This window comes from Typopeltis vanoorti, chromosome 8, assembly GCF_054136105.1.
Source record: "Typopeltis vanoorti isolate ZY-2024b chromosome 8, IOZ_Tvanoo_1.0, whole genome shotgun sequence".
NCBI classification, from domain to species: domain Eukaryota; kingdom Metazoa; phylum Arthropoda; class Arachnida; order Uropygi; family Thelyphonidae; genus Typopeltis; species Typopeltis vanoorti.
In genome coordinates, this window is record NC_143556.1 from 122,003,769 (window position 1) to 122,019,308 (window position 15,540).

The following is a 15,540-nucleotide window of genomic DNA, read 5'->3' on the forward strand; positions in this document are numbered from 1 at the left end:
TTCAGATCCAGTCCATCTCTAGCATACAACTGTCTTTTTCGTTCAAACACACTCCAAACATCAACAAATTCTAGACCTCTTTTTTTTGCACATTCTTGCATTCTTATCATTCATTATCATCGCTCGTCTACTTAACTCTTAATTGTCAAAACGAGGCAGCACACACACAATCCTCCCATTGACACTTTTCCTCTTCACAATATCTAACATTGTTATTAAATCTTTTCCTACCCGATTGATACCACCACTCAGGTCATTTGTACCCACCATAACTATCATCTCGTCTGCTTCATGCCCTCTCATTATTGCTAAAGCCACTCTTTCTATTGTCCCACCAGCCAAGCACTCCTCATGCATACCGCTCTCCATACCCTTAATCATAGAATCACCATATATCTTACTACTCTTAACTTCATTCAAGTCTACACAAGCGTCACTCATGGACTCATTGTCTACGCTATTCAGCATGACTCTCCCAGTTTCATTACTCAACGCTCTATTACCTACCCCCCCACCTCACGACATCTCGTTTCTCTAGGCCACTTGTGGTTTTATTTTGTTGACTCCCAATCACTCCCATACTATTTATTACTGCATCATTCACCAAAGACTCATCCATACGTAATCCTGTTCTAGTTATTTCGGCTAAGGTAATCTCTATATCCCTAATTTCTCTGGTTAACGCATTAAACTGAGTTTTAACTTCCAGTATCTCCTTACCAAGCACTTCCAATTCCTCATGCAGAAGATGAAGATCATTTTTCATTTTCATGAACTCCCTCCGAAGTTCTTCCGCTACGGTCCCAATGTCAGCTTCTATTCCTAAACACTTCAGCCTATCCCGACACTTCTCACATACGTCGACATTTTCGTTCTTCTCATTTAGCCAGAGCGACCACAGATCCTTCTCATTCTTCGGTGCATACATTGCAAAAAATCTAATGCTGTGCCAGCCTTTCGTGTAGAACTAGAAGTCCTGCTCACCGCTGACGTACGTTTCTTGTTGGATGCCATCTTTACATGTTGAAGTAGTGAAACAAATGGCAGTGAAAACACAATATATACAACACAGTTCCAAACAATAACACCACTGAAGGACACTTGTATCTAACCGATGCACAACTGCAGCACAATTTGAGACAAAATGCCACACTATATTTAAATTTGAAAACACATTTTCTAGCATAACTCAACACTATTCTCCCATGTATACTATTCAGCATGTCTCTCCCAGTTTCATTACTCAACGCTCTTTTACTTACTCCCTCACTCTCACGACATCTAGTTTCTTCTAGACCTCTTGTGCTTTCATTCTGTTAACTTCCAATCATTCCCATGCTATTTATTACTTCATCAATCACCAAAGACTCTCCCATCCTATTCTAGTTAGTTCAGCTAAAGTAATCTCCATAGTCCTAATTTCTCTATTCAACACATTTAACTCAGTTTTAATTTCCAGAACCTCCTTACTGAGCACTTCCAATTCCTCTTGCATAAGATGGTCACTTTTCATTTTCATCAACTCCTGCCGAAGTTCTTTCACTATGGTCCCGATGTCTGCTTCCCTTCCTAATTGCTCCAGCCTATCCCAAAACTTCTTACATACCTCGACGTTTTCATTCTTCTCATTTAGCCACACATTCCACAGATCCTTCACATTCTTTGCCGCATACATATAGCAGTTTCCGTAACACATCCATTGCAAAAAATCCAATTCAGAGCCCAAATTTCGTCTAGAAGTCCTCCGAGCTGCTGACGTACGTCTCTTGTTGGATGCCAACTTTAGTCGCTGAAGTAATGAAACAAACGGTAGCAAAAACACAATATATACAACAGAGTTTCTAACAATAATACCAGTGAAGGACACTTGTATCCAACCGAAGCACAACTGCAGCACAATTTGAGACAAAAAGCCATACTATACTTTTATTTAAAAACATGTTTTCTAGCATAACTCAACATGACCGCCACATTCACTAGTGCCCTACTTCCACAATCTTATCCCATTTTACAAAATCAAAAGCTTTTTCAAACTCTATATAACAGATATTAACTTCTTTATTCACTTCCAGACTTCTTTCATTTATTATTCTTAACAGTCCAATCACATCTCTTGTTCCTCTATCTTTCCTGAAACCAAACTGATCTTCTCCAGAAATTCTTCCACCTTAGATGAAATTCTCCATGTTAGGATTCTGATAAGTATTTTTGATGTATGGGAAATGAGGCTTATTTTTCTAAAATTCTTGCAGTTCACTGCATTACTTTTCTTTGGTATAAATGTTTAGGTCATGAAATATTTTGGCAATTCTCCTTCGTTATAAATTAAATTTATTATTTTGGTTAGTTCTTCAGTTCTTCTGAAGTTGTTTCAGGAATTCTTCAGGTATTTCATCTATTCCTACTGCCTCTCCACATTTTAGTACTTTAATGGCCATTTCTACTTCTGTCTCAAAAATCTCTGGGCCTAGATCATCTTTATTTACCTTCTTTATATCTTCTAATTGCAACTGATTTGGTCTATTTTCCTTGTCATATTGATCTTCAGTGTATTCTTTTCATCTCATTAGGATTTTATCCTCTTCAGTTATGATTTTCCCATTCTTATTTTCTATACATCTAGCTCGAATTCCATTTCTGTTGAGATTCATGCTTCTTTGCTTTTTTCATACAAAAGATCATACCTTCCCGCTCTCTCATAATTTTCCATTTCTTCACATTGTTTGTTAAGCCAATCTTCTCTACTTCTTTCTGCTTCCCTTCTCAATTTGTCATTCAGGGTTCTATATTGTATTTTCCATTCTATGGTGTCTTTATTTTTCCATTTTCTTCTTTCTATCATTAGAGAAATAATCTCATCATGTTGGAGGCTTAATAGATTGTATACAGCAGTGCTTCCCACACTTCTGGATGTCAGGGGCCCCCTTTGCAAAAATTAAAATATTTCACGACCCCCCCCCTCAGAAAAAAATCATAATAGAGAGATATATTATTATAATATTTATTGTATTTATATTCAATACAAAACATACACAGCAAATATTGCAAAAATCAAATGCATATATTACATTTTTCACCTCTTACCATTTGGTTCTGAAGACGATGTGGGCTGTTCTGGTAAAATATGAAATACTGTCCTTTTTTTTTTTTTTTTGAGTCTGTTTCTGCTTATTCTGATTATAATAAATTTAGTTTAATCCTTTTAAACTAAATTTATTATACTCTAACCAAGTGAAAAATAAACTTTCAACATCTTTCTCTAAATCCAGAGTAATTTATTAAAAAAGGGCGGCACACCATTTGGCAACTCCTATAGGTAGAGATGACCAGCTAAAGTTTCTGCCTGGTATCTCAACTTGGGCCTGGTTCCCACTGAAGAGACCTCAATAAAGGTCGAAACTAGTCTGGGTAGTGGCCTTCCCTTAATGCATAATATTAGACATATCTGCAAGGAGATGTGTTTTGCATTATAGGAGATACTGAGACAGGAGTGTTGGTAGCTTGCTCCACCTTTACAACGAGTTTTCCTGGTGTTGTACCACCTTACTCCAGTCCTGAAGATACTTTCAGGCGCAAACTTTGTTTGCTCACACTTGAATAAAGGATTAAACTAAATTTATTATACTCTAACCAAGTGAAAAATAAACTTTCAGCTTCTTCTGATTTTTTGCGGGATTTTTTAAAATTTTTTTATCAGCCACTTATCCATCTCAGGGTTAAATTTTTTAACATAGAATAGATCAAATAATATCACCACTTACCATTACTGGCACACCACAGACTGATAACATGAAATTAGTGAATATTACCTGAATAAGTGAATCCCCAGACCAGGAACATTTTTCTCTTTTGTGACTTTTCTCCCTTTACTGTAATTAAGTCTAATGCAAAACAGACAGCAAAGGTAGGTTATTAAAACATGCATATGATTGGTGCGGTGTTAACAAAAGATCGTGCAACCGAAAGATAAAAGCATAGCTGACAATTGAGTTGAAATGCTAAATCTCTTCAACCGAATTCCATATGTGAAACTGCCATAACATTCATTATATATATATATTACTTAGTTTTAACACTTTTACGAATTTTAACACGTTCGGTTGAATTTTATTGCTGCCTTGGGAAATCGAACTCACACACATTTAATTAATAACAATAGTTTTTAGTTAGATACTGTGTTTGCCCATGCAACATATGGTTTTGTTTCAGTCTATACAGCATAGTTTCTGCATGAGGGGACATGTGATTTATTAATTAGTGTGTTTTTATCCCAGTTGTCTCTAATTGCACTATTTGTTGAGAAATATATTACACAGACTCCTCATACCTTATTCACTCTCATAATAAAAGTACTTGTTTTTATTGCCTCTGCAGTATAGTAGCTGTTAGTGAGGGCGTGTTGTTTACCACTGCAAGTGAGTTACTATCCCACATGAACTTGTTTAAGCTTTTTTTCATGTGTTAAGTATATGCGAAACTTTTATTGGTAACAGAAAACTAGCTCGGATGACAGTGATAATATAAAACGAGTTTTGATATGTATATAAAGTCAATATCAACAGTCCCTGATTACGAACGTGTGATGAAAGGGACAGGAAGATTTGGAGCTTCCCTGGAGAGCATTCGAAGTAAATACAATTAACCACTGCTTTGAAATGAAACATATGAATAAGCAATATATATTTACTAATATTCATTAAGCGCCGAAATACGCAGGAAGCAAAGTTTGTGAACCAACACCAATTTGTGAATTTTTCCATTAAAATATAAAAAATAACAAAAAAGAAATAATAAATAATAAAAGTTAAATACGTTTCTTTTAAAATAAAAAAATCTACTTAGTCTTAAAACGTTTTAAATTTGTTTTCATTATTTCACCGCCCCTCAACAAAACCCATGGCCCCCAGTTTGGGAAGCGCTGGTATACAGCACTCAAAAAGGATTAAAACAGAATTCAATACTTCCTGTATTTCGTCTCAGTCACTGAGACATCTTCAGGGATTACAAAAAAAGTAATGTAACATATACACAAATAACATACAACCCTAAGCCGAACCATGTAGGTGACACTAAAAGTGTCACCCACGTGGTTGGGCTCAGTGTCACTTCCAGACTTCTTTCATTTATTATTCTTAACAGTCCAATCTCATCTCTTGTTCCCCTATCCTTCCTGAAATCAAACTGATCTTCCCCAGAAATTCTAATTCTAACTCCAGAATAGTAAGCCCAACCACTTGGATGACACTTTTAGTGTCACTCACGTGGTTGGGCTTAGTATTGTGTGTTATTTGTGTTTATGTTACATTAGTTTTTTTGTAATCCCTGAAGATATCTCAGTGACTGAGAGACGAAATATAGGAAGTATTAAATTCTATTTTAATCCTTTCTGAGTACTGTATGCAATCCATTAAGCCTCCAACATGATGTCCTCACAACACTTAATCCTCTACACACAGAAATCATCTCATTAGTTACACAAGTTTTTTTTTTTTATTCTTTTAGCTCATACATATCCAATTTCTTCTTCTGCAATCTTCTTTATTTTCTCTTTTCTGGATCTTCAGTTTTGATAAAACTTGTTTCCTCTAATTCTTTCTCAAATCTATTTCCAAATTCCTTGGTATTTTTTAATTTCTCTAAGTTCCATTTTTTCCTGTTCATAGCTTCTTTTATCTTATTTAGTTTCACAATTATTTCTTTTTAAAACCTTTGAATAGGAGAAAGAGGATATAATTGAGACATTTAAGTTGGAAAAATGTTGTTACAGAGTTAATATGGAAGAAATTTTTCATTACATAGGAGAAAGGGGTAGAACAAGGGGTCATCTGTGGAAGCTGTATAAGGAGGATGTGAACAGGGGCATAAGAAGCAAGTTCTTTGTGTGAAGAGTGATTGGTGAAATTAATGCATTGGCAGACATTGTGTTCATTCAGATACACAGAATAAATCGAAATCATGGTTTGTTAGGCTTTGTGTTTAACAGCGTGTACCTCCCGTGATGAGTGTTTTGACTCCTTGCAGGTCTGGTGTTAATAATAATAATAATAATAATGTCTTACAAAGTGAGCACTTATTTAACTGAACAATCTCATCAGCTTCTGATCCCGGAGTATGATCTACATTCATTAAAGTTTTATTCCACATTCATTCTTTCTGTTACTCGATTTCTAGCAATGAAATTCTTTCAGATTGCATTAAGTCTGCATAGCCGGTTCATTTTCAGTTTTTTTTCCAGGTTTTGGAGGGGATAAAGAAGCTGTCAAAAAGGTGCAAAAAAGAGTTTTGGAGATTATATTGGGTCTGTAGAACATAGATTATGATTATTAGTTGTCACCTCCAGGGAGTCCAAAGACTCATCGAGGGAGGGCATCTACTCTACAACTCTGCTTCCACCACTCACAATCCATCAACTGAATGCAACTACACCAATGCCATCTACCACCAACCACCACCACCACCACTAGTATTTCCACAGACAGTCACAAACATCTATGCCCATGGTGGGATTCGAACCCGCAGCCTCTTGACTGGAGAGCAGACACGCTAACCACTCGGCTAGCTAGGCTGGCCACTCGGCCAGCCTGGTTTATGATGATGGTTTAACTTACCCATTATCATCATCATAGATCATAGATGCACGTATCCGGACTGCAGATCCTGATATACAGGAATAGAGGGATTACATGATAAAGGTATATAAATTTCTGTATGAGTATTATAATCTGTCGTCTGGTGAAAAGTTTTTCATTATATGGAAGATGTGGGAGAGAACATGGGGGATGATCCATGCACAAATTTTGTGCATTGTTAAGAAAGGTGAGAGAGTTAGATTTTTCTGTCACTGAGCATTGAGTGAATGGAACAGTTTGCCTGTTGAAGTGGTAAGTGTATTTAGTGTTAATTTTTATTTAAAAGAAGGTTTGACAGTTTGTGGGTGATGTATGTCCTCCAATAATGAGTCCTTGACTCTGTGGAAGTCTCAGATAGTAGTAATAATAATTTTACATTTTTTAATTGTTTACTGAATATATGATTTGCAGTCTGTGTCTGTTCAGATGACTGATAATTTCTTTTCTTTTCTTTTTTTATTTATATATATCCAGAGATTTAGACTTGTTTTTCGAGAACTTTCCTTAGGATGTGGAGGGCACCTGAATGTACAAGACAACAGTCCTGAGGTTCAGATTAGTTCACCTAATTACCCATCACCTCCTCCTCATGATGTTGAATGCAATTGGGTTATCATGTCACCTGGAGACAGAAGAATGAGGCTAGATTTTGATGGACATATTGATATGGATCCTCAGTACGAATTACTGCAATCTGGTTTATGATGTATAATAATTTTCATTATAAATTACTGAAACTTAGAATTGAGTCAGGCATCATATTGTGGTGTTATTAAGTTTGATCAATTAGTCATTAGTTAATAATCAATAATCATTAACATTACTCTGTTGTAATGGTGCTGGTAGTTTGAATGAATGATCTGACTGGTAACAAGAAGAATGTAAGAAGGGATGTCATGAGACTGTTAACCACGCTACCGGCCTGAACGTATATATATATATATATATATATGTCCACATTTCCATGGATGCGAAGTGCATGTTAAAATTGTAATACCATTGATATTACATTGAAATTTATGATGAATACGAAGCTTTTGAGGGGGCGTATTTGATCTTTAATGGCCGGTATAAGATGGTTAAGGAGAGTGAAAAATACTGTGTGGTAGGAAAGGTAGTCTGCATGTTGCCCAGGTATGATAATGATGACTTGAGAAGGTGAGTGAAGATTATGAATGGTATGCTAGAAGAGCTGTGTGAGGAAAAGGAGTTTATTTTGTGAATGTGTGGGATGAATTTAAGGGGGTGGTGGATAGAACTGTATAAAAAAAAAGGGCTATGTTTGAATGGATTTAGTGTGAGTCATTTGGAGGAAATGTTGCTGCTATAGAGAGAGAATGATTGAAGTGAATGTAATACCTGTGGAAGAGCAGGAGAAAAAGGTAAGCAAGTTTGTGAATGGAGAGGTGAGTTGTGTGAGTGAAGTGAAGTGAATAAGAGAGAAGGAACACAGAATGGATAGGGAAACAGGGAGGTCAAGGTGGACAGCAGATGCTGTGTTAAAAGTGTAAATGATGGTGTCAGGAGTAGATGTGTGAGTGTACAAGAAAAGAAGTCAAGGATGTGGTGGTGATATTTAGGTCTTGGGGGGGGGTAATATCAATGATGATAGACAGAAATGGACAGGGGAGAGTGTAGAGGAGTCATGCCTGAGAAGTAAGATTAGTGGGTTTGTTAAACAGAAATGAGCTAGCGTGTATGTTTACAAATGCTAGAAGTATTCAGAACAAGGGAAACGAAATTGTAGGTTGATCAAGTTCGTTTGACCAAAAATTGTTGGTATAAGTGAGACGGTTGAAATGAGGATGACATTCTGACAGGAATAGAGATGGAGGGATATGTAGTCTTTTGCCAAGACAGACAACAAGAGAGGAGGAGTGTTATTGATGATAGCAGAGAAGTTGTGCCTATCTAGAGTGAATATGCAAGAAGCATATAGTGACATTGAATTTTTAGCAGTATGGTGTGTAGTTGTGGTGGACAAGATGAAATGTTCAATAAGGTATTGTTATAGACCTGGTAATGTAGTAAAGTAAAACAATGAGAAGGAAATGTTTAGACAAATTGGTCTGGCTAATAAAAAAGGGTGATGATTATGAGTGATTTCAATTATGGTAATATGGACTGGAATGAAGAGAGCATCTGGAACCAAAGAGAATAAATTTCTTGAGTGTTTAAGGCATAACTACCTTAAGTAGTACCTAAGAGAGACCTCACCTGGATTGTGGGTCTTGGATTTGATTTTTTGCATCAGAAGATGTTGTAAATGGCACATTCTACTTTCACCTGTCTGCCCAAATTACATTTCCAGTGTATCTGGAAAAAATAGCTAAGCTAACGATAGAGGTGACAGTTTGTTTTTTGTAGATGGATATTAACAGATGAGAAATTTTGTTCATAGGAAAATATGTGTGAATAAGGTGATATTTTTTCAAAATTATGTCACTAGGTTATGTGATACCAGAAATATAAGGGATTGGAAACCTGTGGTCTGTTGAAGAATCCTTCGGTGCTGGAACATAGGAGTCAGTTATCTGCTGCATTTGATGAGAGTTGTAACCATTTAAATTCCATTCAAGTTTTGATAGTAAGAAGTTCTTGTTGTAAGCTTGATAACCTTTTAATTAAAGACTTCATAACACCAATTTTTTGGAGTGTTCTGATTTAGGAGCTGATGGGATCATATTCAGTAGGGAGATAGGTAGACCAATCTAACAGTAAAGAAGTAAGCTTACCTATGTAGTCAGCTTGGTTGAGAACTATAGTGGCATTTCCCTTATATGTCTTTGGTGATTATTATTTTGTTGTTGTTCTTCATTTCTTGTAGAGCTTTTAATTCTTCTTTAGATTTAGGTTTAGATTGGTTTTCAGTGGTTTAGCTTTGATAAGAACACTGGCTACATCTAGTCTGATATTCTTGTCAATATGGTTGGGAAAGTTGCAGATATCACATTCTACCTGTGTCATTATTTCTTCAGAAGGTATTTTTTTTGGTGCTAAGGTGAAGTTGTTGCCACCTGCGAGTGCGCTGAGTTCTTCAGCCTTCAGTGTAAAGGAAGACAGGTTTATTACCATGTTGAGCAGTAGTTGAGGTTTGGAGGCAACATTCTTTTTCAGACTTTCAAATTTTTTAATGTGCCAACATCGTATTTTTTTAAATTCTTTCTCTGTTGAAGGTCTTGAGACATCGGATAGAATCTTCCAAAGGTTGTTGTTCAGCATCAGCATAGCAGAAAGCTCTTCCTCTAATGCATGAATAGTCTCTGGTGTCAGCCAAGAGAAATATAGGAAAGTATTGATTAAAGTTTTTTATTTAATATTTCAGTATACGTTGTCATTACCTGAAAAATTTAAAGTCATGTGTAACCAACACATAAGTTTATCTACAGGAATTATGATCATCCATGGAGATTCTATCGCACGCAAGGCCCACCATTATGGCAAATTAAAGCTGAAGATTTCAAGACAGATTTTAACCCAATATTTATTTAGAATTATATAATCAACTTATATAAAGCAAAGGACAAAGTATATTTTTTTGCTGACCCTGAATTGGAAAGGCCATTAAATAAAGATGACATGCAGATTTCGCATTGATTTTCGTTGCCTGACCCTAACAGTTTGGACTGAAAAGATTATTATTATTATTGCTATTGTTATTATATTCTGGACCTCTTTGCCAGATAGTTCTTGAGTGGGGATCAAGCAGCATTTGTCTCATTTTTATCCATTTCCTTAATAACATGCTCTGATGAGATCATGAGAAATCCAAGGCTTGTGAACCTTTTCTTACAAGCAGCCTAAGGTAGTCGTTTTTCCGAAATTGAGGAAATTCATTATGTATGTTCAAAGATGCCATGTGCTCATTCCAAACTATGTTACCATAAATAAAATCATCGATAATCATCACCCTTTTCTTATTTGCTAGGCTAATTTGAGTATACATTTCCTTCTCATTGCCCTCCACATCACTAGGTCTATAGGAACAACCAGCTAAATATTTCATCCTGTTCATCTTTGCCCATATTGCCTCAATACCTTGTTTTTCACTACCACTATTTACTTCTAGCAACTCTACCTTGGAAGGGCATAACTCCTCGGCTATAATCAAACCACTCCTCCACCTTTTCTGTCCTGTCTGTTTTCATGAAAATCATCATGCTGTCTCCATCTTTATTCTTCTCAGGATTATTTTCCATCCTATTCCTTATTCCAATAATTTTTGGGTGAGGGTACTCACGTGATGCAACAATTTTGTTGCCCTTATTTTAGATATGTCTTGTATTCATAAACAAATATAACAGTTCCTTCTTGGTTCTATAACAAATCCCAACTACACCACCTATTTTTAAAAGCAACTCCTCCATACATATCCTACTCGCCATCTAGATTTTTGCTCACCATCAGAAGAAGCAGGATTCAGAAAAACCTAGAGCACTATCAATTATATGTGTGTATATATATATATATATATACAGCCAGCCTGGTTGATCGAGTGGTTAGCATATCTGCTCTCCAGCCAAAAGGTTGCGGGTTCGATTCCCTATCGGCATAGATGTTTGTCTGTGAAAATATTAGTGGTATTGTTGGAGAGTAGATGGCAGTGGTATAGATCAGTGTTTCCCAAACTATGTTCTGTGGAACACTAGTGTTCTGCGAAAAATTATTAAAATTAATATGAGCCTGGAATGCTTTTAAATACTGCAACAAGTTCAAACATGTTCAAACCAGTCATGTTTACCTCTAATCCAGCATAATTCAATAATAGGGTGTGATACCTTTTGGCAACTCGTATAGGTAAACCTGACTTCTGCATTGCTTCAACCTTGGTGTCACCTCTGGGTCTGGCTCCCACTGAAGAGACCTCAATGAAGGTTGAAACTGGTCTGGGTAGTGACCCTTCCCATAATACATAGCATTCCAGGCCTTTGCTACGAGTTACCCCCAGTCCTGAAGATACTTCAGGCACAAACTTTGTTTGCTTACACTTGGATAAAGGATTAAACTAAATATATAATTTATAGTCTAACCAAGAGAAAAAAACTTCCAATAAAAGGAAGAATGTTTATGGCAGAATGATTTTAATGATTTCCAGTGGTAGGGAGGAAACTGAATCAGCAAAATAGAATTATTAAGTGAACACTTTGCAAAAGTATATCATCCAGATGGAGATAACTGCAGTAATAAGAAGAGAGGCAAAGGCTTACATGGAAACTGATATTAGTGAACTGGAAGTCCATAGCATATTATAGAACCTTGATGTGAATACATCAAGGTTCTATAATAAGATGATAAATAAATAAATAATGTGAGATGATAAAATATCAGCTTGAGTTTTACAAGAAGATGCTAGGTAATTGTCAGTGCCTTTGACCACATTGTTTATTTTAAGTCTTGGCTCTGGATTAGTCCCTTGGGGTGGGGGGGGGGGGAATAGTTCCGCTGCATATAGTGGGCTTCAAGGCTGATGTAGTAGCAAATTATCAACTGATCAGCATATCAGGAATCATAGTCAAAGTACTGGAAAAGTTGGTCAAGAGAAAAATACAAGAGAAAAATATAGTATCCCCCTGGACAGACAGCAGGGGGATACTATATTAAGGGCAACATGGTTTTGTTGAAGGGTAGGTCATAATACAGTAAGTTTTTGATGTTTTATAATACAGTAACAGCTGTGTTGTATAAAGGTAATGGGTTTATGGTGATACTGCTGAACTTTTCAAAGGCGTTTGACAGAATACCACCACATGGAATTCTAATTGATATATTGTAGGACATGGGATGGGATATAAAGTTGGTGAAGTGAATAAGAGAATGGTTGATGGAGATATATCAGAGAGTAGATTATTCAGGAGTAGAGTACAATAAGAGGCCTGTGACTAGTGGTGTGCCACAGGGCTCTGTTCTTGAGTTTGTTTTTTTTCCAGTCTGCAACTTTTCCCCACCGTTGGGATAAAGTCCTCTCCCATTGCGGGAGGGTTGGGTGTACTTCACCCATGCTGATTTATTCCATCTTGGGAGAGTGTTTACTCATATGAAGGAATGTACGAGGGCTGTTCGATAAGTCCATGCAAGGTCTAATAACCTCAAGTCTAGTCTTGAGGTTATTTTTAGTTGCTGACAACTGTTGGAGGATCAGATAGATCTATTACTTTGTGTTTGGCGTTCATTTGAATCGAACAAGTACCATGATTTGTGAAAAATGGATGAGAAAGAATTTCGTGTAGTGATTAAACATTACTTTTTGAAAGGCAAAATGGCTCAGGAAACCAAAGCTAAGCTTGATAAACATTATGGTCAGTCTGCACCTTTGATTAGAATGGTTTATAAGTGGTTTAGTAACTTTTGAAGTGGCCATATGAGCACAAGTGACTAAATGTTCTGGACCCCCTATTGTGGTCACTACTCCAGAAATTATTGAAAAAAAACCAATGATATGTTGATAGATGATAGAAGAGTGAAGGTGCATGAAATTGCTAAGGCTGTGGGCATCTGAAATGGCTGCATACATAATATTTTACATGAACATTTACATATGAGAAAACTATTCACAGTATGTTCAAAAGCATCAACGTGTGAACTATACGTACAGCTTGAATCTGTTTCAATGGAATCCAGAGGAATTTTTGCATCGTTTCGTAACAGTGGACGAAACATGGATTCATCACTACCAGCCTGAGATCAAGGAACAATCAAAACAATGGGTTGCAAGTGGGGAATCTGCACCAAAAAAAGCAAAAACTATTCTTCAGCAAGAAAAGTTATGACCACCATCTTCTGGGATGCTCATAGCATAATCTTCATAGACTTCTTGGAAAATAGCAAAACAATTACCACAGTGTATTATGCATCTTTGCTGGATCATTTAAATAATGAAATAAAAGAAAAATGACCACAATTGGTGAAAAAGAAGATTCTTTTTCACAACGACAATGCACCTGCTCACTCTTCTGCAATTGTTCAATTTACGCTATGAAGTCCTTTCACCCCCCACACACACTCTCCAGATTTGGCTCCCTTTGAGTACTGTCTGTTCCTAAACATGAAAAAATGACTGGTAGGAAAGAGATTTTCATCAAATGATGAATTGATTGCCGAAACAACTGCCTATTTTGAAGAGTTGGACAAATCATACTATATGGAAGGATCAAAAAACGTGAGCATCTTTGGACTAAGTGTATAGACCTGAAAGGAGACCATGTTGAAAAATAAAAAATGTTTGTCCCAAAAATACTATGTTTTCTTCATTTTTGCAAGGACTTATCGACCAACCCTCGTATGAAGGTAGAAGACATTCAGAAACATCCATGCATAGGCAGGATTCAAATATGCAGCCTCCTCACTAGAGAGTTAACTTCTTGGCTAACCAAGCCAGCCTGTTCTTGAGTTGGTTTCCTATTTAAATTGTACATTAATGATACAGTAATCTGAGAGGAACTATGAGATGAATGATACTGATGATGAAGATGATGTTAAAATTTTGAACAATGATTTGGACAGACTGACAGCCTGGGCAAAGGAGAATGGATGTCAGTTTACTGTGGCAAAGTATAAGCCATTTTGAGATGAAAATATTACCAACTGTGTGCTACATTGATAGAACTATACTCCAGGAAATTGATGAACCTAGCGATTTCTGGTGTTAGTGAATAGGAAGTTTAAAGAGCATATTGCTAAAGTGGCTAAAGCAGCTCATCAGATTACTTGGTTACTGAAGAATATCCTGCCAAGCAGAGACAAGAAGATTATTATACCTCTTTATAGAGCCTTTGTGAAACCTCATCTTGACTACTGTTGTGTAGTCACTTGTCACCTTGGGTTTCTTGAAGAAGGTGGAGAGGATCCAGAGGTGAGTGACCAAGATAGTTGCAGGTCTAGGGAATGAATCTTGTGGGTTACAGAAATTGGTTGATATGCAGAAAAGAGATAATATGATTAAGATTTATAAATTACTGAAAGGTTTTTACAAGACTAATACAGCAGAAATTTTTCTGAACAGATCTGCTGATGGGAGAACTAAGACCATCCTTGGAAATTGAGTAAGAGTTTAGTTAGCAGGAGTGTCAGGACTAGTTTTATTTTATTTTTTTTTGCATGGAGAGTGGTCAAGGAATAGATCACAGTCACAGCAACTAGAGTCTGTTGTAGTTGACTGCGAATAAATTCAAAACAAAGTATAATTGGCTAGTGCTTGGCATTATGTTTAGGGCCTCTCTTGATGAGGCTAAGGACTCCATTGTGTAGCCTGTAATAATAATAATGATCAAGTGCATTACTAAAGTGTGTGTGTGTGTGTGTGTGTGTGAGTGAGTGAGTGAGTGAGTGAGTGAGTGATTACGTAATTATCTGTGAATATATTCAAAATGAAGTATGATAGTTATTGTAGTTTTGAAAAAGTTTTGATTCCAGAGTCAATATTCTGAATCCATGGAGGTAATTTTTTTGAACATAGTTACTTACACAATTCTACCAAATTAACATTATTGTCATTCTTTTTATACATCTCAATGTAGTCAGAAAACCCATTAAGGGAGAACCATCCTAACCTCTTGCCCTTCTCCTTAAATTTATTTCTTGTGAGGGCATTCACAACTACACCTCTGGCAATACATTCCAGCCATTACACAGAAAATCTACTCTGCAGATACTTATTAACCACACTTTTACACAACTTCCAGGAATGATTCCCTCGTTCTCTTCCTACACATCATATACTAAAAATTTCTTTTGTGAAACTATCTGCCATGTCTCTACTTTTTCAGCTAAACTTTGCAACTTAAACACACTTTCAATCTAACCTAACAGGAAGCATTCCACACACACCAGCAGGTTTACTCATTTAGAGATCCTTTTCCACCACCACCTCCTAATCCTCTGGAAACAAATCTGTGCAGAGCAGTCAAAATGTGGC

The 15,540-nt window shown here is 36.4% G+C and overlaps 1 protein-coding gene across 1 annotated transcript in view; it reads left to right on the forward strand.

Annotated features, from left to right (window-relative positions):
- Nucleotides 1-15,540, forward strand: part of Cubn (Cubilin) — a 2,223,842-nt gene that overhangs the window by 1,360,428 nt on the left and 847,874 nt on the right. Inside the window, exon 45 of the mRNA XM_090396294.1 lies at nt 7,104-7,306. Coding sequence (XP_090252420.1) covers nt 7,104-7,306 — 203 coding nt within the window. The remainder of the gene's footprint in view (nt 1-7,103; nt 7,307-15,540) is intronic.